At 59.8% G+C, this 27,470-nt stretch overlaps 1 protein-coding gene across 1 annotated transcript; it reads right to left on the bottom strand.

The window, feature by feature from the left end:
* Positions 1-2,218: 2,218 nt before the first annotated feature.
* LOC142016784 (keratin, type II cytoskeletal 8-like) lies at positions 2,219-27,376 on the bottom strand. Its single transcript, XM_075001036.1, has 9 exons — positions 27,122-27,376; positions 23,101-23,309; positions 22,328-22,388; positions 19,758-19,853; positions 19,366-19,530; positions 7,219-7,344; positions 6,827-7,047; positions 4,651-4,700; positions 2,219-4,011 (listed from the first exon to the last, which is right to left on the bottom strand). The coding sequence occupies exons 1-9, from the start codon at positions 27,374-27,376 to the stop codon at positions 3,863-3,865; spliced, it is 1,332 nt and encodes a 443-aa protein (XP_074857137.1). The 3' UTR covers positions 2,219-3,862.
* Between the last annotated feature and the right edge of the window lie 94 nt (positions 27,377-27,470).

Genomic DNA, 27,470 nt, shown 5'->3' with positions numbered 1-27,470 from the left:
GCACAGACTCACTTCATCAGATGCTGGTCTTGGAAATCTGCAGGGCCAGGTATAAATAAGCCAGAGCAAGGGTGGGGGTAACAAGGTTAGCTCAGTCAGCAAGGGTGAGGCTTACTGCCAGCAGCTTATCTGGAGGTGTGAACACCAAGGGAGGGGAAGCTGCTTCTGTATTTAGCCAGCCATTCGCAGTCTTTGTTTAAGCCAGAGCCGAGGGCGTCGAATTTGCAGATGAATTGTAGCTCAGAAATTTCTCTTTGGAGTCTGGTCCTGAAATTTCTTTGCTGTAGGATAGCTACTTGTAAGTCTGCTACTGTGTGTCCTGGGAAATTGAAGTGCTCTCCTACGGGTTTTTGTATATTACCATTTCTGATATCTGATTTGTGTGCGTTTATTCTTTACGTAGAAACCGTCCAGTTTGTCCGACGTATATGGCAGAGGGTCATTGCTGGCACATGACGGCATAAATTATATTGGTAGATGTGCAGCTGAATGAACCCACGATGGTGTGGCTGATCTGGTTAGGTCCTGTAATGGTGTTGCTGGTGTAGATATGTGGGCAGAGCTGGCAACGAGTGACTGTGGTGCGGTGTCTAGTTGTGGTTAAGATTTGCTTCAGGTTGGCAGGTTGTCTGTGGACAAGGACTGGTCTGCCTCCCAAGGCCTGTGAAAGTAGGGGATCATTGTCCAGGATGGGTTGTAAATCCCTGACAATAAGCTTTAAGGTAGCAGTCCCACAACAAAAAATTTAAAAAAAAAAAAAAAAAAAAAAAAAAAATCAATGGAGAGAGAAATCTCTGAGCTGCAATTCATTTGCAAATTTGACTCCATCAACCAGGGATTAAACAGAGACTGGGAGTGGTTCGCCCCTTAGGAAAGCGGCTTCTCTAGGATGGAAGTTCACACCTCCACTTAGAATCTGACAATGGGCCACATCCCCACCACCCGTTCTGGCTTGTTTTTACTCCTCTCTTGCTATGTACTACTGATAATGGGCCATTTCCACCGTGACTGGATAGACCTTGTCAGCTCTGGCCCTCCCTTTTACTCAGACTTTTACTCAGACTTGCTTTTACTCTTTAAATACTCGTCTGAAACCCTCCCTGCCGCTCACACATCTGATGAAGCGGGTCTTTGCCCACCAAAGCCTATGCTGCAAAATATCTGTTAGTCTATAAGGTGCCACAGGACCTCCTGTTGTTCTGGGGTCGGCTGTATCTTTGCAAACCAAAGTGAGCCGGCCTGCAGCCCCTAAAGTCTATTACCTAACAAATACAAGTGTTCGTCTGTAGGGGCTCCAGGCCCCCTCGCTTTGTTCTGCGAGAAACTTTTCTAGTTTTTAAACTCTGTTATAGCCTTGGCTGTCACAACATCCCCCAGCAGGGAGTCCCCCAGGCTGGCTGTGCTTTGTGTGAAGAAATACAGCCTTCTGTGTGGTTTAAATCCGCTGCCTGTTCATTTCTTTGGGTGCGTCCTAGTTCTTGTGCTATGTGAAGGAGCAAATACTTCTGTAGTCACATTGTCCAGGTGAGTCGTGATTGTATAGACCCAGGGTCAGCAACCTTTCCAAGGCCAAAATTTCACCTTTTGACCTTGCCGTACGGGCCACTGACACTTCTTAAAGTCAGGAACGGGCCTACTGAGAACAGCTTCATTCATAAATACATTAAGATGCAGAGTGTTACCAGATAGGTGGTGGTCAGTAGCATTCAGGGGTCTATTGTTAATCCACAGGCTTTGACCAAGTTCCCAGCCGCATGGGGGAGGCGGGGCAGGGCATTTTCTGGCTTATCACCTGCCCTTTTGCTCAGGGCTCCTGGCATTCTTAGCCTGGTGCTGCACACAGCAGCTGGGCTAGCCCCTCAGGGACTGAAGAACTATCCCCAATGGCTGCAAGAGCCGTCCCCTGTGAGGTGTGATTTCTCTAGACAAAAGCCCTGTTGATTCATGTTCATTACACATAGCTGATAATTCTGTTCTTTACTAGAGTTTCAACCAGTTTCTCTGGCAGGAAGTTAGGTTTACTGGTCTATAATTGCCAGGATCACTTCTGGACCCCTTTTTAGAAAACTGGCATCATATTAGCTATCCTCTCACCCTCTTCTCCAACAGGCAATTGATCTCATGGCTTCTCAACTCCCATGCAGCATGGCCAGTCCCCTGTATTCAAAACTCATCAGGCAGGCTGGAAAATGAGGCAATTTAAATAAACAAATTATTTCAAGGGTTTTTTTTTTTTTTATTTGGCTTTGGGTATTAGATAAAAACTTGCAGATATAGGCCCTGAATTCTCTAGGACCAAAGGCTAAACATTTTGGTTTTGGAGGGAGCCGAGATGCTCAGGGTGATAACATGATTCCAGCATTAACAATCTTTCAGAAAGCCTACAAAAATCATAAGATTTGCACTAAAAATCACAGGATTTGGCAACACTCTCCATTATACCCTTCACCTCCGTAGTCCCTACCAGTTCCCAGCCTCTGCAGTGCCTGCGGGTATTGCAAATTGTCCCTGAGGCAAAGTGAGAGCATGTGTTTGCTCCTCTCTCCCTCTGGTGGCTGGTCCCAACACTCACACCCGCCTGCACCTCCCAGCTGGCGCCAGGGCAGGGAGGGGCCTGCAGTTTGGGTGCACATTGACAATTCGCAGCCACTGGCTGGGGCATGTTTGCAGGGACACCTTGGCCTGTGGGGCGCCAGTGAATGGTGGAAGCGAGCGTGAAGCGGGAGGACCGGCCAGCCGTTGCGCCCTGCGTACGGACATGCCTGAGCCAGGACAGCCAGGAACCAGGCAAAAAAGCTCTCTTATTCTGGGCTCTTCCGAGCCATTTCGTCCCCCCCGACTGGGGCTCACATGGGCAGAGGGGCAGCCAGGACAGGGAATCCGGCTGCAGAGCATCCCAGAAGGTGGCTGCGCATTGCCAGAGACAGTACAAAACACAAAGAGCTCCAGTCGCCTCTTTACCAGCCTCCCTACCTGCAGGGAGCTGAGCCCTCCAGGAGCCCAGATGACACCCTCAGGGGCTGGGAGAGGCACCAGAGAGACGATTCAGGTGTGAAGCATCAGGCAAGCCTTGCAGAGCATACAAATGCCATGGGGCAGGGCTCATATGGGATATGTAGACCCCGCTGGGGCATCTCCTTCCCAGGGAACCGGCCCACAGGGAGAAATCCAAGGCTAGCTGGGGCATTAGAATAGAGCAGTGACTCGAGCAATAGATTCCCTGCGGATCTCCTGCCTTCAGCACCCTTCTCGCCCGAGATTACTCCAGCCCTGGGGTCAGCAACCTTTCCAAGGCAGAGGGGCCGCAATCGGACGGACTGTCCTCTGCGGTCAGCCTGCGCGCTGGCATATGAGAGATGCCCCGACCCCCACCTGTCTGTGGGGGGGGAAGGTGGGAGGAGCAGACACACCCACCCCTCAAACTAGGGGGGTGCAGGATGGGGCTGAGCCGGCCCAGGCCAAGGACCCGCTGTGCTCAGTGCCCCCAGCACTGGGGGCTATGCCAGAGCCGGGTGGCCAGAGGGTTCTGCGAGGAAGGGGCAGGGAGGGAATGGGGGCAGCCCCTCTACCCGCCGGCTTGCAGGTGGGCCTGGCCTGGCCCTGTCTCTGCTCCCCAGGAGAGGTGGGGCTGAACTCTGGCCGCATGAGGCTGAAAAGCAGCTCGCCTGCTGGGGCTGCTGCCCCCCTGCTCTAGCGCACGCCCTGCCCCATGGAGTTCATGTGCTCTGCGGGGCTTGCCTGATGCTTCACACCTGAATCATCTCTCTGGCACCTCTCCCAGCCGGGGACTTCCTCGTGACCCAGGGCAGCATGGGGCCTCAAGCCACCTGCGCGTAACCCGTCTGCGGGGATCCGCGCCGGGCTAGTCGTCCGCGAAGTGGCTGGACTCGGAGAGGACCTTCCCGTCCTTGGTCTCGATGGTCTTAATCAGGACTGGTCTCTTGTGCGAGGAGGCAGGCGCGGGGGCCCCATCCAGGGAGGGAAGCGCCGCTCGGAGGGGCGGGGGGCCAGCTGCGTAAGCAAGTCAGGAAGGGGTGGGGGTGGGTTTAAAAATCTAATCGAGAAATCAAAGAGGGCTCGGTTTTAGGAAGAAGCTCTTGATTGATTCCCCACATGAATATGCACAGGGGAGGCGGGAAAGCTGGAGTCAGCTGGCCAATCAGAGGCGAGGCTTTATGCATGCAAATCCACGAGCCAGGCACGCCGCCTTTGCTCAGCAGCTAATTTGCAGGAGGGCTGGGATTTCCATGTATTTGCATACAGAGATGCCCTGGTGTGGCCGACTGGCTTGGAACAGAGCCGGCGCCCGGGCCAGGGAACAGGACCAGCCGATGGGTCCGTGTGTCATCGCATCAGCGGGGAGGCTGGTCCGTGACAGGGGTGACACAGGGGTGGGGTCGTGCGTGCCAGCCGGGTCAGAGCCCCAGACAGCTACAGGACGGGGCCGCACAGCTGCTGCCGAGGGCTGAGCCCGGGCCCCCACCACTGTCCCAACACCCGCCGTCTAACGCGTGTGGACACAGTCGTGCTGTCTCCACCCCCGTGGGAGCGCCCAGGTGGCAGCGGGGAGGGCACCGTGGGCTGCAGAAGCAGCTGGTGCCTGCAGCAGGGGGCTGCCCTGGGCCAGGCACCGACCGGGCAGAGACTCACCCAGTCTGTCTATGGCGCTGACCTGCGGGTTCGGGCCTGGGATGATCATCCTGGGAGGGAGGAAGCGACACAGGAGGGCTGTCAAGGGGAGCAGGTTACTGGGTGCAGTGGGAGGGGCAGGGCGGGTGGAGACCTGGCAGGGACCCCCGGCCTTTGCCGTGCAGTGGGGCTGTGCCCCAGAGCGGAGACAGGGCTCTGGGCCCAGGGCGCTCTGCCTGTGCAGGTGGGACGGCCGGGAAGGCAGGGACTCTGCCAGCATCCTGCACAGCTCGCCGGCCTCGCTGCCTCTAGGTGAGAAGCCAAACCCGGCAGGGGAACCTGCCTCTTCCAGCACAGAGCCCCACTGCACCCCACGCCCCCGCCTGGCCAGGGAGGAGTCTGACAGGGCCCTGGGTGGCTTCTACCAAAGCACCCTGGGAGAGCCCTGGTCCCCTGCAGCTGTATGGGTGCGTGGGGTGCCCCTCGCTCCCGACCCCCAGCCCCCCTGCCCCCCCCAGCCCTGCCGGTGCCCCTCGCTCCCGACCCGCAGCCCCTGCCCCCCACAGCCCTGCCGGTGCCCCTCGCTCCCGACCCGCAGCCCCTGCCCCCCACAGCCCTGCCGGGGCCCCTCGCTCCCGACCCTCAGCCCCTGCCCCCCGCAGCCCTGCCGGGGCCCCTCGCTCCCGACCCTCAGCCCCTGCCCCCCGCAGCCCTGCCGGGGCCCCTCGCTCCCGACCCGCAGCCCCTGCCCCCCCCAGCCCTGCCGGTGCCCCTCGCTCCCGACCCGCAGCCCCTGCCCCCCCCAGCCCTGCCGGTGCCCCTCGCTCCCGACCCGCAGCCCCCCTGCCCCCCCCAGCCCTGCCGGGGCCCCTCGCTCCCGACCCGCAGCCCCCCTGCCCCCCCCAGCCCTGCCGGGGCCCCTCGCTCCCGACCCGCAGCCCCCCTGCCCCCCCCAGCCCTGCCGGGGCCCCTCGCTCCCGACCCGCAGCCCCCCTGCCCCCCCCAGCCCTGCCGGGGCCCCTCGCTCCCGACCCGCAGCCCCCCTGCCCCCCCCAGCCCTGCCGGGGCCCCTCGCTCCCGACCCACAGCCCCCCTGCCCCCCCCAGCCCTGCCGGGGCCCCTCGCTCCCGACCCACAGCCCCCCTGCCCCCCCCAGCCCTGCCGGGGCCCCTCGCTCCCGACCCACAGCCCCCCTGCCCCCCCCAGCCCTGCCGGTGCCCCTCGCTCCCGACCCGCAGCCCCTGCCCCCCCCAGCCCTGCCGGTGCCCCTCGCTCCCGACCCGCAGCCCCCCTGCCCCCCCCAGCCCTGCCGGTGCCCCTCGCTCCCGACCCGCAGCCCCCCTGCCCCCCCCAGCCCTGCCGGTGCCCCTCGCTCCCGACCCGCAGCCCCCCTGCCCCCCCCAGCCCTGCCGGTGCCCCTCGCTCCCGACCCGCAGCCCCCCTGCCCCCCCCAGCCCTGCCGGTGCCCCTCGCTCCCGACCCGCAGCCCCCCTGCCCCCCCCAGCCCTGCCGGGGCCCCTCGCTCCCGACCCGCAGCCCCCCTGCCCCCCCCAGCCCTGCCGGGGCCCCTCGCTCCCGACCCGCAGCCCCCCTGCCCCCCCCAGCCCTGCCGGGGCCCCTCGCTCCCGACCCGCAGCCCCCCTGCCCCCCCCAGCCCTGCCGGGGCCCCTCGCTCCCGACCCACAGCCCCCCTGCCCCCCCCAGCCCTGCCGGGGCCCCTCGCTCCCGACCCACAGCCCCCCTGCCCCCCCCAGCCCTGCCGGTGCCCCTCGCTCCCGACCCGCAGCCCCTGCCCCCCCCAGCCCTGCCGGTGCCCCTCGCTCCCGACCCGCAGCCCCTGCCCCCCACAGCCCTGCCGGTGCCCCTCGCTCCCGACCCGCAGCCCCTGCCCCCCCCAGCCCTGCCGGTGCCCCTCACTCCCGACCCACAGCCCCTGCCCCCCCCAGCCCTGCCATTGCCCCTCACTCCCCACCCTCAGCCCCTGCCCCCCACAGCCCTGCCGGTGCACCTCACTCCCGACCCACAGCCCCTGCCAGCCCAGCCCTGCCGGTGCCCCTCACTCCTGACCCACAGCCCCTGCCAGCCCAGCCCTGCCCCCAGCCCTGCCGGTGCCCCTCACTTCCCACCTGCAGCCCCTGCCAGCCCAGCCTGGGCCAGTCACCCCCATCTGTGGCTGACTGGGGCTTGACGGGCTCACCGGCTCTCCTCGCCCTCCAGCAGCTTGTGGTAGGTGGCGATCTCGACGTCCAGGGCCAGCTTGATGTTCATCAGCTCCTGGTACTCACGCACCCGCCGCGCCATGTCCTGCTTGGCCCTCCTCAGCGCCTCCTCCAGCTCCTGGGCAGCCTCCCTGGCACCACGCACCGCCTGCTCGCCCTGCTCCTCCGCCAGTGCCACCTCGTGCTCCAGGTTGGCTCGCTGGCCAGGGCACAGGCGGGGTTAGCCCGGGGCAGGGGGACAACCAGCTCCCCCAGGAGCCTCCGGCATCGGCAGAGGAGCTGGCCCAAGGGGCTCCCTGGATGGGGAGCGAGTCCCTGCCCCACACGGAGCCCTGCTAGGTGGGAGGTGGCGGCACAAGGTGGGACTCACCTGGTTCTTCAGGGCCTCAATGTCGGCGTTGACCCTCTGGGCGTAGCGGCTCAGCTCCGAGATCTCAGCCCTGACGCTTTTCAGCTCGTCGTCGTGCTTCTGGGCCTGGGTCGCCAGGTCGCTGATCTGGGGCAGGGCGAGAGAGGGGGTGCTAAGGCCTCGCTGTGGCCCAGAGTGGCCCTGGCAGGGAGCGCGAGGGGGCAGAGCGGGGCCGGACCCACGAGGTCCCATCCGCCGGGCAGGGCTGTTCTGTGCCATCCCTTCTGCAGGGCTTCCCCTCCGCCAGGGAGCTCGTACTCCGTGTGGGTCGGGCACACCTCTCCCCGGCTCTGGGGCGGGCCCAGCAGCACCAGGGAGAGGATGGGAGCTGAGTCAGTCCCACGAATCAGCTCAGCCCCAGTGGGGGACGTGAACCCACCACCCACGTCCTCCTCCCCCGGCCCCAGCTCGCTAAGAACTTCTCTGGGCTCCTGACACCGTTACTGCAAAGTAAAAACCCTCCTGATTATTTTCGATGAACAGCGAAGGTCCGGCAGTAAACGGCCGGCATTACAAATCGGTGCACGCCGCTCTGCCGACGGGGGCTCTGCACGCACCGCCTGGTGTCACTCATTCAGGGCCCTCTCGCTGGCGCCTGCGCGGCAGCTCGCCCACGATTGGGTTTTACCAACCTGGGAAGAATGGCTCTTCCTGCTGCTCTGGGCTAGACTCACCTGGAGAGCGAGGAAAGGGTTAAGCTGCCCCACCCCCAGGGAGTTCCTGAGATCCTTTATAGAGAGAGTGCTCAAATATTCAAATACAACACATTAACACGTGGTCTGAACCAGGACAGCAATTACCTGGCCCATTGTAAGGACTCTTTTACATACTTTTTTTTAAATCTAACTCTTATCTTCCCCACCCCACCTCACCCTTCCTGCCCCCCTCTGCTCTTCTGATTTGCCAGCCTTGATAACAATTTCTGGACCTCTGTGCTTGCTATGTGGAGTTTGCTCTGGTGGGGCTCTGGCTGAAGAAGTGGGTCTGTCCCATGAAAGCTCACACCTAATAAGTTATTTTGTTAGTCTTTAAAGCGCTGCTGGGCTGCTGTTGTGTTCTGCTGGAATACAGACGAACCCGGCTACCTCTGTCACCCCCAGGGAGGGAATCGGGGCAATGGACGCTAAGGCGGCAAAGTCAAACCCGAGACCGACCCCCAGCTGAACCCCCTTTTCTGACAGGCCCAGAGGAGGGCAGCTCTGCTGCAGGAGCTGGCACACAACCGGCCCTGGTGCAGGCGCGTGCGAGGAGGGAAAAGTTGAGGTTCCCACGGCAGGTGTATTGGTTTTTGTTTGGGGGTGGGAGATGGGGTCTGAGCTGGTTACTTGCTCCTTTGTCCTGCTCTGTAACCACGAATCTGACCTGGGAAACCCCGTTTTGCTGCAGTCCAAGGGGCTGAACTCTCACCCTCCGCTGGGTTGCAGAGCCTGGTTTCAATAAGAGCAGCCCTTTTGCATTGTTAACAAGAACTGCTCCACCCTTGTGTGCCATGGGGGCTTATAACTACGTGCCTGGCTGCAGACATGTTGCAGAGAGCGCACAGCTCCCAGCCTGGTTCCCCCTGGGTGCTCCTTGTGATGGAGTGGGGGGAGTGCATGTGTGAGTCAGGCTGGATGTCTGAGGCAAGCAGCAGCTCCCAGTGGCTAAGGATGACCCTGGGGCTACAACTGGCAGGTAACACCTCTGCCCTGAACAAAGAGCAGGGAGGAGCTGAGCTGGGTTTTTGAATCGGGGGCGGCAGTTAGAGGCTAGGAAAAGGGAGAGCTGGAAGGCAGCCAGCCTGAGGAGGGGGAAGCTACACCCCAGAGGGGCACCCTTCGGGCTCTTCTCCCCAGGACAGGTTGGAAGGACTGTCTCTGGCTGCTGTGCTGTCGCTTCTGTGAGAAACTGGGCATCTGTTGCCTAATAAACCTTCTGTTGTACCTGCTGAGTGAGAGTCACTCCTGCCAGCGGACGGGGTGTGTCAGGAGTGGGATGCACGGCACCCACAGATGAGCTCCCAGCAGTGGCTGACTGAGCACCAGAGAAGAAAGGAGTCTCACAAGAGCCAGAGGGGGAACAGAGCCATTCCTGCAGCTGCTGCTGGTGAGTGGATACCCCGGGAGATAGCGGGGAAATGGATTATACCCAACTCCTGAAGGCAGAGCTAGCGGGGCTGTGCAGAGAGAGGGGCCTGACCGTGGGGAAGGCGACCAAGGCCCAGCTGATTGCACGGCTGGAAGAGAATGACCGATCCGGGGGGGCAGAGCCTGTCCCGGCAGAAAGTGGCCGGTCAGCCTCGGGAAGCGTTTCGGATTCTCCGACACGAGCAGGGGCTCGACGCCGTCAGACAGACGCGGTGCCCGCCAGGTCGCGCTCAGCTAGCGGTGGTCCATCGCGGGCAGAGTCCCCCACTGCAGAGCTGCGACGGCTGGAGCTCGAGGTGAAATTAAAGGAACTGGAGCGCCAGGAACAGGAAAGAGAGCGTGAGCAGGAGCGCCAGGAACGAGAAAGAGAGCGTGAGCACGAGCGCCAGCTACAAGAGAGACAGCGGGAGGAGAAAGAACGAGAACGGAAGGAGAGAGAGCGAGAGCGTGAGGAGAGAGAGCGACAGCGGGAGCATGAGCGAACCATGGCAGAGGCGAGACGCCAAGAGGCCCCAGCTGCGGTAAGCGGGGAGAGGGCCAGACGGCTCGGGGTAGCCAGTCACTTGGAGACGCGTGTGCTGGCCCAGTGTCAGGACCCAGGGGACATGGACGAGTTCCTTACCGCCTTTGAGCGAGCCTGTGAGTTGCATGAGGTTCCCCCAGATGAGTGGCTCCGGCACCTCACCCCCTTGCTGGGCCGGAAGGGCGCAGCGGTGCTCAGCCAGCTGGTGGGGCTGCAGCCTGGGGACTATGAACGGGTCAAACAGGCCCTGCTGCATGAGTTCGGGCTGACTCCGGAGATGTACAAGAAGTTCCAGGAGGCGCAGAAGAGGCCAGAGGAAACCCATGTAGATACAACCGCCCGCCTGAAGCAATACTACCAGAAGTGGGCGTTCGGAATGGGAGTCCAGTCCGTAGAGGACCTGATCGAGCTGGCGGTCGTGGAGCGATTCTACGAGATGTGCGCACCTGACCTGAGGGTGTGGCTCGTGGACCGGAAGCCAGGGGACTCACACGATGCAGGGAAACTGGCAGATGACTTCACAAACAGCCGGGCCAGGTTTGAAAGTGAGCCCCACAAGGAGAGGGAGTCTCGGAGAGAGAGGGAGTCCCGGAGGGAGAGGGAGTCCTGGAGAAACCGAGAATCTCAGAGAGACCGGTCCCTAACTGTACGACAGAGGGGACCACCTCTTGGGCAAGCCCAGGAAAGAGGGGCCAGCCACCTACCCCCGAGAGAGCCAAACAAAGCCCGGACAGAGCAGCCGGCCCGAGGGACACAACAAGACCCAGGCTGTTATCGCTGTGGGCGAAAGGGGCATAGAGCAGCCCAGTGCCCCAAGCTCCCAGACAGGTTGATCAGGCCGGGGGGTCATGGAGTCAACTGGGTGGGGTCCCAGAAGCCAGAGGGGCTGGCGGCCAAGGCGGGTGGTGCTGACAATGGGCACTCGGATTGGGCCGAGTCCGCCCCACAGACCAGCTCCTCAGGGGGACCAAATGCTCAGAGGCCAATTTACAGAGTGGGGGCGGCAATGCCTCTGTGGAGCAAGTGTCTCAAACACCTCGAGGTAGACGGGAAAAAGGTCACGGGGTTCTGGGACACAGGCGCTGACGTGGCGCTGGCCCGACCCGGGGTGGTGGCACCGGGCTGCATGATACCCGATTCCCACCTGACGATAACAGGAATTGATGGGACCCCTTTCAGGGTGCCCATGGCGAGGGTGCACCTGAAATGGGGGAAGAAGGAAGGCCCCAAGGAAGTGGGCGTGCACAGCCATTTGCTGGCGGATGTACTGATGGGGGCTGACCTGGAGAACTGGCCAGGTGAACGCCCTCGTGCCCTGGTCCTGACCCGTAGCCAAAGAAAACGAGGGGTGCGCTCCCCAGATTCAGGGGTACAGGCCCAGCCAAAGTCACAGGAGCCACAGGGGCCAACCCTGAGAGAAAGGGGGCCCCCAAAAACCAGGTCTCACAGGCCAGGGGTGCTGGAGCCAGGCAGGGATGGGGAAGTAGCATCCGCTCCTGCCTGAGCGGAAGAATTCCAGGCAGAGCAGCAGAGAGACCCCTCCTTGCAGAAGCTGAGGGAACTGGCCAGTCTCAGCCCAGCTCCACAGCTGGGGGAGGGCTGCAGGGAGAGATTCCTGTGGGAAAGGGATTCCTATACCGGGAATGGGCTCCCAGACGCAAAGCGGAGCCATGGAAGGTCCAGAGGCAACTGGTGGTTCCCCAAAAGTACCGGCGCAGGCTGCTGTACCTAGCCCATGATGTCCCGCTCGCAGAACTTTTTCTGGCCAGGGATCTTTGCAGCTGTCCGTCTGTATTGCCTGTCCTGCGATCCCTGCCAGAGGGTGGGGAAAAGCTGGGACAAGGGGAAAGCTGCCCTGAGGCCACTGCCCATCATAGAGGAGCCTTTCCAGAAAGTGGCTATAGACATAGTGGGCCCCTTCAGCAAGGCAACGCGTTCGGGGAAGAAATATATTTTGGTAGTGGTAGATTTTGCCACGCGATACCCAGAAGCAGTGGCCTTGACCTCTATCGACGCTGACACCGTGGCGGATGCACTGCTGTCCATTTTCAGCAGTGGGGTTCCCCAAGGAGGTCCTCACAGATCAGGGGGTCCAACTTCATGTCGGCCCTACTGCAAAGCTTGTGGGACGAGTGTGGGGTCCGGCACACCTGGGCCACAGCCTACCACCCGCAGACCAATGGGCTGGTGGAGAGGTTCAATGGGACTCTGAAGCAGATGCTGAGAACCTTCATGAATCAATACCCCCATGACTGGGACAAGTACTTACCCCACCTGCTGTTTGCATACAGGGAGGTGCCCCAGGAATCCACGGGGTTCTCCCCGTTTGAGCTGCTGTACGGAAGGAGGGTACGGGGACCCTTGGACTTGCTCAGAGAAGAGTGGGAGGGGACGGCCTCTCCTGAAGGGGAGTCAGTGGTACAGTATGTACTGACCTTCCGGGAAAAACTCACCGAGCTCATGGGCCTGGCCAGGGAGAACCTCTCCATGGCCCAAAGGAAGCAAAAGGTCTGGTATGACCGTAACGCCAGGGCCCGAGCCTATGCCACCGGGGATCAAGTGATGGTCCTTGTACCTGTGCAGCGGAACAAGCTGCAAGCGGCCTGGGATGGGCCCTTCAAGGTTGTCAAACAGCTAAATGACGTGACTTATGTGGTGGAACTGTCGAACCGGGCCCACAGCCACCGGGTCTATCATGTGAACATGATGAAACCTTACTGGGACAGACAGAACTTGGTGCTGGCCGTGTGCAGACACTGGGAGGGGCAGGGGGATGATCCCTTGGTGGATTTACTCACAAGGACTGGAGCCGGCTCCTTGCTGGAGTCTATTCCCCTCTCAGACCAGCTGACCCCTGCCGAGCAGACGGAGATCAAGAAGGTGCTGCATTCGCATCAACAGCTATTCTCGGACAGACCCGGACGCACTGACCTGGCTGTCCACCGAATAGAGACAGGCACCCACGCCCCTATCAAGTGTGTGCCATTCTGAGCCACAGGGAGGACGGCTCAGGACATAGAGCGGGAGGTTGAAGACATGCTGGCTCTGGGGGTGATCCAACCCTCCTCCAGCCCCTGGGCCTCTCCTGTGGTGTTAGTCCCTAAAAAAGATGGGTCTGTTTGGTTTTGTGTGGACTATCGCAAGCTTAACGCCATCACTGTCTCGGACGCCTACCCCATGCCCAGGCCTGATGACCTTTTAGACAAGCTGGGGGGAGCCCGTTACCTCACCACCATAGACCTCACCAAGGGGTACTGGCAAGTGCCATTAGACCAAGATGCCCGGCTGAAGTCGGCTTTCATCACTCCTGTGGGGCTCTATGAGTTCCTGGTCCTGCCCTTTGGCCTCAAGGGGGCACCCACTACCTTCCAGCATCTGGTGGACCAGCTACTGGAAGGGATGGAGAGCTTTGCCCTGGCTTACATGGACGACATTTGCATCTTCAGCCAGACGTGGGAGGACCATGTGTCCCAGCTCAAGCAGGTGCTGGACTGACTCCAGAAGGCTGGTCTGACTATCAAGGCAGGGAAGTGCAAGGTGGGAATGGCTGAGGTGACCTACCTGGGCCACAAGGTGGGCAGCGGCTGCTTAAAGCCAGAGCCAGCTAAAGTGGAGGCTGTCAGAGATTGGCCAACACCCCAGACTAAGAAACAGGTCCAGGCCTTCATTGGGATGGCGGGGTACTACCGGAGGTTTGTGCCCCACTTCAGCTCCATCGCAGCCCCCCTCACGGAGCTGTGTAAAAAGGGAAAGCCTGACAAGGTGGTCTGGACAGAGCAGTGCCAAGAGGCCCTCTGCGCGCTGAAGGAGGCTCTGGTCAGGGCCCCAGTGCTGGCAAATCCAGACTTCAACAAGCCCTTCCTGGTGTTCACCAATGCCTCAGACGTGGGGCTGGGCGCTGTGCTAATGCAGGTGAATGACAAAGGGGAGAAACACCCCATCGTGTACCTGAGTAAGAAGCTGCTGCCCCGGGAGCAGAGCTACGCGGCCATAGAGAAGGAATGTCTGGCCATGGTGTGGGTGCTAGGGAAGCTGCAGCCGTACCTGTTTGGACGGCGTTTCACCGTGTACAGCGATCACTCACCCCTGACCTGGCTGCATCACATGAAAGGGGCCAACGCCAAGCTCCTGCGGTGGAGTCTGCTCCTGCAGGACTACGACATGGAGGTGGTCCACGTCAAGGGGAACAACAACACCATAGCCAATGCCCTGTCACGCAGGGAGGGCCCCGAACTTCCCCAGGTCACTGGCTAAGCGACCTCGCTCAGTTCGGTCTGGAAGGGGGGAGAGATGTGATGGAGTGGGGGGAGTGCATGTGTGAGTCAGGCTGGATGTCTGAGGCAAGCAGCAGCTCCCAGTAGCTAAAGATAACCCTGGGGCTACAACGGGCAGGTGACACCTCTGCCTGAACAAAGAGCAGGGAGGAGCTGAGCTGGGTTTTGAATCGGGGGTGGCAGTTAGAGGCTAGGAAAAGGGAGAGCTGGAAGGCAGCCAGCCTGAGGAGGGGGAAGCTACACCCCAGAGGGGCACCCCTCGGGGTCTTCCCCCCAGGACGGGTTAGAAGGACTGTCTCTGGCTGCTGTGCTGTCGCTTCTGTGAGAAACTGGGCATCTGTTGCCTAATAAACCTTCTGTTGTACCTGCTGAGTGAGAGTCACTCCTGCCAGCGGACGGGGTGCAGTGCAGGGGGACCCCTGAACCCCATCACACTCCTGTTGGGGGAAGGAGCTTGGGGGGGGGTTCACCCTCAGGGAAGAGTCCAAGCGATTTCTTTCTGGAAAGGGGATTGTGTTGCCACAGTGGAAACGGCTGCTAATGGATTTCAGGGAACCTGAAATCAGGAAACTTTTTTGTCTCTGGGCTCTGCAGAGCTGGTCTAGCAGGGTTTTATCTGGCTGGCCCCATTACCTGCACTCGCAGTGCCAGGGTGCGGAATCAACCCCTAGTGGGCTCCTTGAGACCCCCACATTTTAATAGGGCTCAGGTTTTTCCCACCACTCTTTGCAAGCTCTGCAGGGTTTTTCTTTGCTGCCTCGGGGACAGGCTGCAGAGGGTTAACCCTGCCGAGCCAGACACTCCAGCCCAAACAGCTCTTTTTCCCTAGCTCTCGGGGCAATCAACTAGCTAGAGTAGGGTAGGGAATTGGCACGACCCCAGACGTGAGCCACATGTCCCAACCAGGGACAGAGGAACCGGGCTGTGGTTGTGAGAGGTTCGGGGGTCGTAGCTCAGTGGAGAGGGATTGGGGCGGGGGGGAGGGAACAGCTGTACCCCTGCTACCTAACGGAGCTCCGGGTGAGAAGCTGCCTTGCAGGGAAGCTGACGGGTCACTAGGAAAGAGAAGAATTTCTTCCCACGATGGAGAAGCCCAGGGCAAAGGCCGAGCTGGAGAAAGCTAAAAGACAGGATGCTCCAGGTACACCACCTAACAACCCTGCTCCAATCAATTGCTCAGTACCCTAGCAGGCTCCCCAGGGGCCAGGTGGGAGCTGAGATACAGGACCACTTTGTGAATTTTGAGAGCACCTGTCAAGGGTATGGCTGCCCAGCTCAGTACATGGCTTCGCCCCCCACGCCTGCATTTCTGACAAGTCCGGGGAGCTGGGCAACAGGGGCAGAAGCTGCATCTTGGGAAGAGCTCCGTTTCCTGCTGAAATGGGACCGTTCTCGCAGGGTGTCCCACCTGAGCGCCAGCTGCACATCTGAGACACAAACCCAAAGGGCAGAGTCGAGGCGGGGCAGATCGGCAAAGAGGGGGAGATGTGTTATCCAAACTGAGTTACCAGCAGTCTGTGGGGACAGCCAGAGGAGGCATCCCACCCCAGGGGACCACCTGGGAACCCACCTCTCCAGCAATGGTCCTCTCGACCCTCAGGGAAGCCCCAGAGCTTCTCTCACCCCCCCACCAGCCTCCAACCCCCACCTCACTCCGGGGACACGCCAGTCAGGTGATGACCCAGGTCACAAAGCCAATCAGCCCAAGGGCCAGTCCAGGACTCCTCAGGCCCAGGTGTTTCTTCCGTTTCCCCAGAGCAAAGGGGGACAGAGTGGGAATGGAAAGAAGGTCACGGCCGTGGAGGAACACTGAAGCAAAGGTGTCCACGATATACCAGTGCCTTGTGGACCCCAAACTCCTCAGCCCAGCAGCCAAAGGCAGCGTGGTTCAACCCTCCCAGGCAGACCCCTACAACCAGCCAACAGTCGCGTTACCGGTCCATACAAGGGCTGATCGGGAACATGGACTTTTGCATCTGATTCCCACGCTGGTGGCAGACCTCGCCAGCCACATGACACGACCCAGGGGGTGGAATGGTTAAGGGAACGATTAAAGGGCAGAAGCACAAGACCTATGAGGAGAGGCCGAGGGGTTTGGGCTTGTTTAGTTCACAGAAGAGAAGACTTAGAGGTGATTTAATAGCAGCCTTCAACTTCCTGAAGGGGGGCTCTAAAGAGGATGGAGAGAGGCTGTTCTCAGTGGTGACAGACAGCAGAACAAGGAGCAATGGGCTGAAGCTGCAGTGGGGAAGGTCTGTGCTGGATATTAAGAAAATCTATTTGCCCAGGAGGGTGGGGAAGCACTGGAATGCGTTGCCTAGGGACTTGGTGGATTCTCCATCCCTAAAGGTTTATAAGTCCCAGCTGGACAAGGTCCTGGCGGGGATGACTTAATGGGGGTTGATCCTGCTTGAAGCAGGGGGCTGGACTCAACGACCTCCTGAGGTCCCCTCCAGCCCTGGGATTCTATGAGCGGTCCCCGGTAGCAGAACTAAGCACACCTAACGCAGTTCCTAAGCCTCGACCAGTGTGTGCACCCAGACACCCCAGGACCAGAGACCCAAACGGAGGTGACAGAGCCAGACCCCACACCAGAAACACCCACTGCAGCAGTGGCTCATAAGAATGGCCACACTGGCTCAGACCACAGGTCCATCCAGCCCAGTGTCCTGCCTACCACCAGTGGCCAAGGCCAGGTGCGCCGGCGGAGTGGCCAGAACAGGAATCACTTGAGTGATCCCTCCTGTAACTCATTTCCAGCCTGCAACAAGCAGAGGCCAGGGCCACCATCCCTACCTGCCCTGGCTAACCTGCAGAAGTGCAGCTAGCCCTTTTTAAACCCTGCTAGGCTTCAGCCACACAGCAAAGCTACGTCAAGACAACAGCTGTGATTTCAACTCACGGGCTGTCGAAATAAATTTGAAATAGCGGGCGCATTATTTCAAGTCCAGTAAACCTCCCGGCAGGAGGAATAGCGCCTATTTCCAAATAACTGTCACTAAGGCTACCCGGAGGTTTCTTTTTCGGAATATGCGTGTAAACCTAAATAGCAACCCCCCAGCCAAGCACCAGGATCGAAACAGCACGACTATTCTGAGCGCGGTATTTTGTTCCCGCTCCCCAGCACGCGAGAGGATCGTGGGCCGTTCAGAATCATTTTTTAATCTCGAATTTCGGTGCTGTGGGCCTGGCAGCGAGTTCAAAATAACTCACGCCATTGGTGCAACGCAAATTGAGTAGATTATGGCTACGCTGGAGCCCGGGCCGCAAGGAATAGCTTTTACGTTGAAACAAGCGCTATTCCCTGTCTTAGCACTAATTCCCAAGAGGCACTGTGTGTGCAGACTGGGTATTTTGGAGTACGTTGTCGGGGGTGTAACGGCCCTGTTTTGCAATAGCTATTCTGGAGCGGCTTGCTTTCCACGTAAGGCTGCTGCGTGGACATAGCCCTAAATGCCTGGTCTTCACAACGTCCTCTGGCAAGAAGTTCCCCAGGACTTTCCAAGGGTCCCCAATCCAGTCCCGAAATCCAGCTGGAACTGCTCCAGGGCCAGAATTGTCAGCAGCAGAGGGCACCACGGACTCGCAGCCGTGCCTGGACCTGTGAGAGGCGCCACCAGAGCCTGCAACACCACCCAGCGTGCCAGCGGAAGGCGGTTCCCAACCAGGACCAACACCCACCTAACCTGCATCGCTTGCAGAGGGGCCATGCCCACAGCCCTGTGAGGAGCTGACGTCTCCGGCAGCAAGAGCAGTTCCAGGCAGAAGAGGAAGCTGATGAGCGCCTCAAGGGAGCTTGGACGGTGGCCTGGAGAGACCTACCGCCACTCAGCTCTTCTACCAGGTGCAGGTTGGTGGTGGGCAGAGGGCTTCTATACAAGGAGACCGTCTGAGGGTGCCAGCCCTCCTTGTGCCCACCGGAGGCAGTCGCTAGTTCCAACTAAGGGAAAAGCTCTTGCGCTTAGTCCACGATCACCCTAGGGGCCACGCCGGGGTGAACAGAACCCAAGAGCGACTGGGAAAGTCGTTCCACTGGGAGGGATAGGCAAGGATGTGTCTAGTTACGTCCGGTCTTGGGGTTCCCCACCCGCTGGCCCCCCTCCCAAGACCAGCGCAAGGCACCTCTCCAGCCACTTCCCATAACTGAGGTCCTGTTTCAGCGTGCAGCTGTGAATATTATGAGACCACTCCCTAAAAAGGGCTTCCAGAGGGAAGCAGTTCATACTGGCTCTGGTGGACTTTGCCACCCTATGGCCTGAAGCAGTCACACTAGGGAGCATTACAGCCAAGAACGAGTTCCAGGCCTTAACCGATATTTTTGCTGGGTAGGTTGGCCCACAAAGATCTCACAGGTTCAAGGACTAATTTTCTAGCAGAGACTAACATTTTTGGGAAGCTCATGAGGTGAAACACCAAGTTGTCGCCCCCTACCACCATCAAACCAATGGCCTGGTGGAGAGATTTAAATGGGACTTTGGAGTCAGAGCACAAATGCGCCAATGATTGGGACCTGCTGTGGCAGAAGTTACTGTTTGCCTATAAAGATGTCCCACATCCCAGTTTGGGATTTTCACCCTTTGACATGATGTTTGGCCCTGAGGTTAAGGACCCTTTGCAATTCAGAAAGCAGCAACCAGAGGGGACCACCTCTCCTCAGGAATTAACATTTTAGATTTTGTAGACTACCTATCATTAGAGATTCTTTAAATCTCGCTCAAAAGGACTTGCTGAATATTCAGCAAGAGCAGAAGGCTGGTTATGCCCAACGTACCAGGTGTAGGGAGTGGTCCTTCAAGGTAGGTGAGCAGGTCATGGTCTTGAAGGCACTCCAGACCAATAAGACGGAAGCATCCTAGGATTGACCGTTCACAGGCCAAGAGTACTTAGGTGTGCTGGTAAAGGCCTTCTCAAGGATTAAGCTCACAACCCTGCTTTTAGCAGGCCAATCCTCAAACTACTGAGCTACAGAATAGATCCCCTGGGTGCAGCCAAACGTGTGAGGCGGAGAAAGTTGAGGTAGCCGTGTTCGGAAGAGGCATGTGCTGAGTGAAATCCACCCCACACGGGGACATGCCCCTGAGCACACCGGTGTGCGAGCAGCGTGCGAGAATGAGGAAGTGCAGCCATGCAAGCACACAGCTCAGTGGGTGTGTGGCACACCCAGTGTGCGAGAAGCACCACTCACCTTGTGCTTGTGCCACTGTTCGGCCTCCTCGCGGGTCTTGGCTGCCATGGCCTGGTACTGAGCTTTCACCTCCTCCACGACCTGCTTCATCTCCAGCTCCCGGTTGTTGTCCATCTCCACCCTCACCTGTGTGTTGTGCACCTGGGACTGCAGCTCCCGGATCTCCTGGGGGTGGTGGTGGAAGGGATTGAGGGAGGGGATTCCTCTCTGGTTGCCACTTGCATGAGTCCCCACTCCAGCAGCGTCCACACGCTCCCCCGGAGGGACACCAGCAAGAAGCAACGGAGCCTTTGGGGCCAAATTCCAACTGTCCCCACCGCCATCTCCGGCTCCCCCATTGCTTCCTGTGCTGCAGACTTAGCAGGACCCACGTGCTGGCCCCCAGAACCCACCTCATCAAACAGCTGCTTGAGGCACCTGATCTCATCCGTGAGGCTCTCCAGCTTCGATTCCACATCGACCTTCTGCAGATACAGGTCGTCGAGATCCTGCCGGCACACGACAGGCTCCATCAGGGTGGGGAGAGGCAGGCCCTTCGGGCCCCACGCATGCACCATGGGGACAGACCCCAGCAGCAGGGGGGCTGGGCAGCTAGCCACTGGCGCCATCTGCTCTGTCTGGCGAACGGGCAAGCCGGGGCAGGGACGCTGGCCAGAGTTAGGCTTACAAGAAGCACGTGGATCTTGGTTAGGGGAAGAGGTGGTGGGCTGCGTTTATTGGGAACCTAGCACAGAAATCAGCACACTCGTGCACGCTTGTGTCTACACACGCACAGGCCTGCTGCTGGTGTCCCAGGTGCCATTTAGAGGCGCACAGCAACCGAGTGGCCAGCCACGGGGGCCGTGAGGAGGGAGCCAGGCTCTCAGCCACGATCCTGATGCTCTGAGACTGTGGCAGGAGGACCCCACGGTACTGCGCAAGACGCCCCGTCTTGTACGGGAATTGTTTCTTGGGCAGTTCTATGGATTTTGCTGCATTTTGCCTTAATCAGTTACTTTGTAACATTTATTCATGGCCCACTGCCCCGGGCTAGGGGGCGGGGCTAGCGCTCCTGAAGGGGAGGAGCTTGGGGCAGAAGGGGTGGAGCTTGGCAGTCATTCCCTAGTGCTGTGCCCTGTCCATCCTTGGAGCTGCCCGAACATGCCATGGGGCACTCTGGTGGTGTCAGGGGCTGGACCCCCGAGCCCTTGAGTCACTGGGCTGTGGGGCAGCTGCCCCCTTTGCCCTCCCCCCACCAGGCCTGTGTTTGTTTGGAAGTTAATGCCCAACAACAGCCGCTGATGCCTTTTCGGGGCGCTGCCCCCCTGGTTTCAGTGGGATGTGTTATTTTCACACATTGGGGGCGCTTGCTTTTAACTGCAGAGTCACAGATCCGCTCGTTACGGGGGCGTTGGTGTGAGTGGCCGGTGCCTCCGAGATCCTGGCTCCCCCTTGGCACATCCGAGCCTAGAAACTACCTTCAAACGCACCTAATTAACACACACATCCTTCGCTCGTACCACAATACCCACAGCGCCCATCTGCCGCTTACATCAGCAAAACCTCTGCAGCGCGGGACCCCTAACTGACCCATCCCCCACATCCGCATGCCGCGTGATCAGCCACCAGGGCTGCTCCTGATCGAACACAGAATCGTAGAACACTAGGACTGGAAGGGACCTCGAAAGGCTGCCGAGTCCGGCCCCCTGCCCCAACGGCAGGACCAAGTACTGTCTATCAGGGATAGTTTAGACATCTATCTAACCTGTTCTTGAATAGCTCCAGCAATGGAGATCCCACAACCTCCCCAGGCAATTTATTCCAGTGTTTGATCACCCTGACAGGTAGGAACTTTTTCCTCATGTCCAACCTAAACCTCCCTTGCTGCAGTTTAAGCCCATTGCCTCTTGTTCTACCCTCAGAGTCCAAGAAGAACAAGTTGTCTCCTTCCTCCTTATGACACCCTCTTAGAGACCTGAAAACCACTGTCATGTCCCACCTCAATCATCTCTTTCCCAAACTGAACAAGCCCAATTCTTTCAGCCTTTCTTCATATGTCATATTCTCTAGACCTTTAATCATTCTTGTCGCTCTTTTCTGGACCCTCTCTAATTTCTCCACATCTTTCTTGAACTGCGGTGCCCAGAACTGGACACAATACTCCAGCTGAGGCCTAACCAGCACAGAGCAGAGCGGGAGAATGACTTCTCGTGTCTTGTTCACAACACCTGTTAATGCATCCCAGAATCACGTTTGCTTTTTTCACAACAGCATCACACTCTTGACTCATTTAACTTGTGGTCCACGATAACCCCTAGATCCCTTTCTGCTGTAGTCATCCCTAGACAGTCTCTCCCCATTCTGCATGTGACACTGATTGTTCCTTCCCAAGTGGGGCACTTTGCATTTGTCCTTCTTAAACTTCCTCCTGTTTACCTCAGACCATTTCTCCAATTTATCCAGAGCATTTTGAATTATGCCCCCAGCCTCCAGAGCAGTTGCAACCCCTCCCAGCTTGGGATCATCTGCAAACTTAACAAGTGTACTTTCTATGCCAATATCTAAATCATTGATGAAGATCTTGAACAGAAGTGGTCCTAGGATGTGGGCATCCTTAAGTCAAAGGGCGGCTGCCAGGGTACACGGAGGCACATTGCTTTGTAGCAGGCTTATTACTGTATTTTACAGAAAACACTGGACTGCTGCATTGCAGTTACACAGCTACACAGGGCATGGGCTCTCCCCCGATTTCCCTTCCGCTGTCCCTGGGGGGTCGACGCCTTCCCCGGGGAAGAGGCACCGGAGATGGGTGGAAGGGATCTGGGGCCAGCCATGCAGTGCCCCGAGTCCGAGCCTGCCCTGGGGTGCCCCTCTGGGATGGGAAGTGGGACCCCAGGGGCAGGACAGACCCTGCCGGGCAGCAGAGGGAAAGCAGGGGCTGGCTGGACACACATGCCCTGGGCAGGCGGCGGGGGCTTCTCACCTTCTTTGTCACAACAAATTCATTCTCCAGCTGGTTCCGCCGGTTGATCTCGTCCTCGTACCTGGGGAGAGAGGGGAGGTGCCAGGGCCAGCACATAGCAGTGGCACCCTGGGGCCCCAATGTGCTGGGCACAGGACCCTGCCCCATGGAGCATGGGGAGGGATGCTCGGACTCCAAGCCAGAGCAGCAGGGCCCAGACGACAGACTGGCTCCAGGTTTGACTCCTGGCCTGTCTCGCACGGCCCAGCTGGGAGGCTCTGGGGCTGCTCAGAGATTGGGGGCATGTTGGGACAATAGCCCTGAGCCAGCTCGTTAGCGCCCCCCTTCTGGAGCTGGCTCAGCAGCCCGCGTGGACAGCCCCGGCCAGTTGCCACCGTAGCCGGTGGGAGGTGGAGACGGGACCTCGGTGGGAGATTGGGACCCTCCAGGGTGTGTCTGAGGCTGGGGGAGGTGGCTCTGCTCAGTCGCATTTGGCTCTGGGCAGGGTGGGGCAGGGTGGGCCAACCAGGGCATGGAAAAGGGGTACGTGGGGTACGTACAACCCAACGGCTTCCCAGGGCACACACCAGCTGATCCCAGCCAGGACCAGGGGTGGGGTCAGGCAAGGCCCCGCTCACAGGAGCAGGGTTGTCCCCCCACTGATGGGTCCAATGGATGGCAGTGACCAGGCCTTTCCTCTGCTCAGTTCCCATCCCACCCCCTGGGGCTTCCTCCCTCCCCGAGCTGGCACTGCCCCACCATGGGATGGCGATGCCTGCTTGGGACACCCGTACCTGCCCTTCAGCTCCTCCACCAGCACCTGCGTGTGGTCCAGCTCTGCCTGCAGCTTGCTCTTGTCCTGGCTCAGCGTCTCAATCTGCTGCTTCAGGTTCTGGCTGGAGGCGGCCAAGATCTGCCCCAGGCTGGACTTGTAGCTGTCCTTCTCCTTCAGCAGCTTCAGCTGCGTCTGCAGCACTTTGTTCTGCTGCTCAAGGTTACGGACCTGCAGAGGAGACCGGGCAGTACCGGGCACTGCACTTCCCTCTGCCCAACGGGGTCGCCCAGGCAGGTGGCTGTGCAGGGAGATTGCCCCTTCTGTGGGCTCAGGCAGGTCCCTCAGAAATGTCTAGTGAGGGTCAATGCACCCCAGGTACAGCTGCAGAGGGCAAAGCACCAGGTGTAAATCCCCACGCCCCCTGGAACCCGCGAGGTGGGAATCTGCCCAGGTCGGTTCTGCCCTTCCCTGGCCAGGCAGAGCTGCAAGAGCAGGTGTTTCCCCTTGGCCCACATTCTCCCTTCCAGCCTAGATTCCAAGGCCAGCAGCGACCACTGTGACCACCTGGGCTGATTCCAGCCAGAGAACGGCCCCCAAACCTCCCCTGGAGCACAACGCTTGGAAAGCCCCCGCTAGTGATCCTGGGATGTGCTAACAGGAGCGATGTGAGCGAGACACGAGAAGTCGTTTTTCCACCCACAGCTCATTAGGCCTCAGCTGGAGTCTTGGGTCTGGTTCTGGGCCCCACATTTCAAGAGGGACAGGGAGAAATTGGAGAAGGCCCAGACAAGAGCAGCAGGAATGATGAAAGCTCAGAGAACATGAGCTGTGAGGGACGACTGGAAGCACCAGGTTTGTTTAGCTTAGAACAGAGATTTAGAGGGGACATGGCAGCGGTTTTCAAGTACCTAAAAGAGGGAGAAAACTTGTTCCCCTGGGCTTCTGAGGGCAGGACAAGGAGCAAAGGGCTTAAACTGCAGCAAGGGAGGTTGAGGTTGGACATTAGGAAAAAATTCCTCCCTGTCTGGGTGGTTGAACGCTGGGGTAAGTTGCCTGGGGAGGTAGTGGGATCTCCATCCCTGGAGATATTTAAGAGCAGGTTAGACAGACGCCTGTCAGGGATGGGCCAGATGGTGCTTGGTCCTGACATCACCTGCTGATTTTTGACAATAGTTCCTTGGCTCGAGCGAAGGGACCTGAACAGGGCGGTGTTCCCAATGGACGCTTCGGAGGGCGACCTCCCCCTCCATGTGAAGCTCCTCGTTTCCTTTTCGTTGATGTTTCCTGTCTCGGCCTCACCGACGCAACACTGCTTCACGCTGCTGGGTCTGCCGCATTTTTCACCCTGGGAATTTGCCTTCTGAACGCGAGGGGGAGGTAACTGGAGAGCCAAACGCCGGCAGCGACAGGAACACTGAGTCGCCCGCTGCCGCTGGCTACTGAGGGATCCAGCCACAGACCCCGGCTGCACCACAAGGGGGCGATGTGGTGTCTTCTCTTCTGAGCACAAAGGTTTGCAAGCAGGTGCCCGCATGCTCCCCCGGGGTCAGAACTGGGGTGCTGTGGGGGTAGAGGGGCATGGGAAGCCAGGCACCCCCAAACAGCATGGGGGGGAGGGCAAAGGAGCTGGCTAGAGGCCAGCCAGGGAACGAGCCGGGAAGAGACCCTGGGGGAGCAGAGCAAACTAGGGCTGTGTTGCTCCGCATCACCTGCGTTGCTGGTGAGCGTGGGGGAAGCGTCCCCCCGCTGCTGGTGCCCGATCCCCAGCCCCGCTAGTGCCCTGGGCCCCCCGGGTGGGGGGAGGAGCAGCGCAGGCGCAGCAAGGACTGGGAAGGGGGGGTAGAGGGGGTTCTGGGGCAGAGTGGCGGTGCCCAAACCCTTCCCTGGGCTGGGGAGGACCATGTGGCGGGTGGCCCCCAGTCAGGCCCGTGGGTGCAAGGTAAGTCATTCTGATCCGCACACCTGCAAGGGGTGGGGCGCTGAACTGGGCTCTGTGCCCACACAGAACCACCTGCTGCAGCGGCCATCTGGCGACCAGGGCCTGGCTCTGCTAAAGACAGCCCCAGGCTTGGCAGGGAGGAGGCGACAGAGCTCGCTGGGCAGGAGATCTTCCCCTTGGAGCACCGGGCTTCAAGGGCACAGGCCAGGATGGAGCTGTCCTCCCTCTGGGCCGCTCCCAGCACAGCACGGCTGCGGGGGGGCGGGGGGAAGGACTAAAAGCCATTGCACCAGGCTGTAAGGCCTGCAAGTAACGGAGGAATCTTGGGGCACCTTAAAGATTGACAGCACGAAGGTTCATACCCTAGCAAAGGCGTGAGAAGCCCCAGGACTCCCCCTGGTTTCTGCAGACACAGGCTAAGCGGCGACCTCTGAAACCTCCACAGAATAGAAACTGCTTCGGGTCAGTGGGTAGCAGGCTCCAGGAGGATCAGAGCCTCACCACATAAGCCTCCCCCATGGGACCACGCAGGCGCACCCAGCACTGAGCAGAATGATTGGCGCGTGGCATCCAGAGGCCTTTGGCGGCCGGACAGGAACAGTGCTAGGTGTCACGGCCCATGCAGGAGACAGGCCGGGCTCAGGGGAAGACCAACACCAGTGATGGTCCCAGAACCCAGGGTTAGACGGGACCTCAAGTGGCACCTAGTCCAACCGCTGCCAAGACGCAGGATTTGGGGGGAAGGTACGAAGCCCCTGGCACAGGACAGGCACGTGGACGTGGGTAGGGCTTTCGGTAGGTCCCACGTGCTCTGGCAGGACGCGCCCCTGCAGATCTAGGTGTGGTATGGGTAGGGGCTGCCAGGCTGCTCCATGACCAGTGCATCTGGGATGCAGGTATTCATCTGACGAGACCCGGATGAGCCCCACCAGTTGACTGCAAAGGGGCCACCCCACAGCTGCCAGCCGGGAGCGACCCGCAGGCCCCCACAGGCGTGGGCCGGGTTTGAGAGGCGAGTAAAATGCTGCACCAGAGCCAGCTCCTCCCCAGCAGGGCATGTGTCACGCGATCCAGAGTGGCTCATAACTAAGCAACCACCTTGCGCGCTGGGGACGTTCTTATTTGCATTTGACCTGCAGAACAGGAGGAATTCAGAGTCTTTTGTTCTCCTGTCACTGAAGGGATCAAGTGGCTGCAGGAGCTTCCGCACCACTGAACTTCCTGGTGGCTTTGCCCCAGCCAGCGCTGGCTCACCCCTTTGGGTGACAGGAGACAGGACCAGAGCCCTGCCCTGGCAGTCTCACCAACAGATGCAGCCCAGTGAGAGACGTGGCTTCCCCTGCCTTATATCTCTGATCCCTGGGGCCGGACGTGGCTGCACCATTACTGCTGCAGGGGACATTAGAAATACTCCCACCAGGGCCCGCTTCTTTCAGAGCCGATCTGGTCACTCTGAGTTCGGGGGCGCAGCAGGGGGCTGGCACACAATGCCGCCCGCTCCTCACTTGCTGGGATTTCCGGTGTCTGAACTTCAGCTAGTTCGCTCTTTGTGCCACCCAGTGCTGGCAGGGCCTGAGCCTGAGCCCACTGGTGTTAACGGGGGCCCTTAAGATGCGCAGAGGTCCCCTAACGGCTCTGGCTCATGCGCAGGCTCGGCTGTAAGCCATGGGCACCCGCGGGGTCAGAAGAAGGGTTCAGGACGAGCCTGTTTGCCCCCCTCTGCCTCCAGCAGGCGCTTCTCTGCTGAGCAGCTGCTTGGATTTGGTCCTTGATCAAGCTTCAGCAAAGCAGCCCTGAGACATGGGAGGCGTGGCTGGCGAGGGGCATTCAGAGGTTAACGCCCCACGCCCACAGGCATTGCTAGCCAGGCTCCAGACCTGACCTCCTGGACCCGGTGTCCCCCAGCCCGGGTTTTTTGTGTCCACACTGCACTGTGAATCTGGATTTACCGCAGCTGGCTCCAGACCGCCCCTCTCCGGAGCTAACTGCCCGCCCTGCAGAGCTGGCAAGGCCCTGCGCGCCTGCCGTGGTTTCTGGGCTGGCCGGGAAGGGGCCAGGAGGCGCCAGGCCGGGGGTTACGCGCAGTGCCGGGGCCCCGCACCTTGTCGATGAAGGAGACGAACTGGTTGTTGAGCCCCTTGATCTGCTCCTTCTCATCGCTCCGGATCTGGTGCAGCTGCGGGTCCACCTCCAGGCTGGGCTGCAAGAAGGCGGCAGGGCCCAGGCGGCTCAGGCTGGGCGAGCTGCGGAGCCCCGGCTGGAAGGCCGGGGCAGGCCGGTACACGGAGCCCCGGCTGGGCAGGCAGCCCTGCGACAGGCTGCTGAAGCTCGGCGGGCGGCTGCGCGAGTAGCTCATGGTGGACTCCGCGAGTTCGAGCCCCGCCGGCGGCAGCGCCTAGAAATAGGGGGCGCGACGGCCCCGCCCTTCCCCGCTCATTAGCATAGCCCTG

The sequence above is a fragment of the Carettochelys insculpta genome, chromosome 8, assembly GCF_033958435.1.
Source record: "Carettochelys insculpta isolate YL-2023 chromosome 8, ASM3395843v1, whole genome shotgun sequence".
In the NCBI taxonomy this organism is placed as follows: Eukaryota; Metazoa; Chordata; order Testudines; family Carettochelyidae; genus Carettochelys; species Carettochelys insculpta.
This window is presented reverse-complemented; position numbering and strand designations above follow the sequence as displayed.

Coding starts and splice junctions, on each gene's coding strand:
- LOC142016784 (XM_075001036.1), bottom strand. CDS start 27,376: ATGAGCTACTCGCGCAGCCGCCCGCCGAGCTTCAGCAGCCTGTCGCAG. Junction 22,389..23,100: donor GTGGAGGAGCTGAAGGGCAG/GTACGGGTGTCC, acceptor CTCTCTCCCCAG/GTACGAGGACGAGATCAACC. Junction 4,701..6,826: donor CTGGAGGGCGAGGAGAGCCG/GTGAGCCCGTCA, acceptor CCTCCCTCCCAG/GATGATCATCCCAGGCCCGA.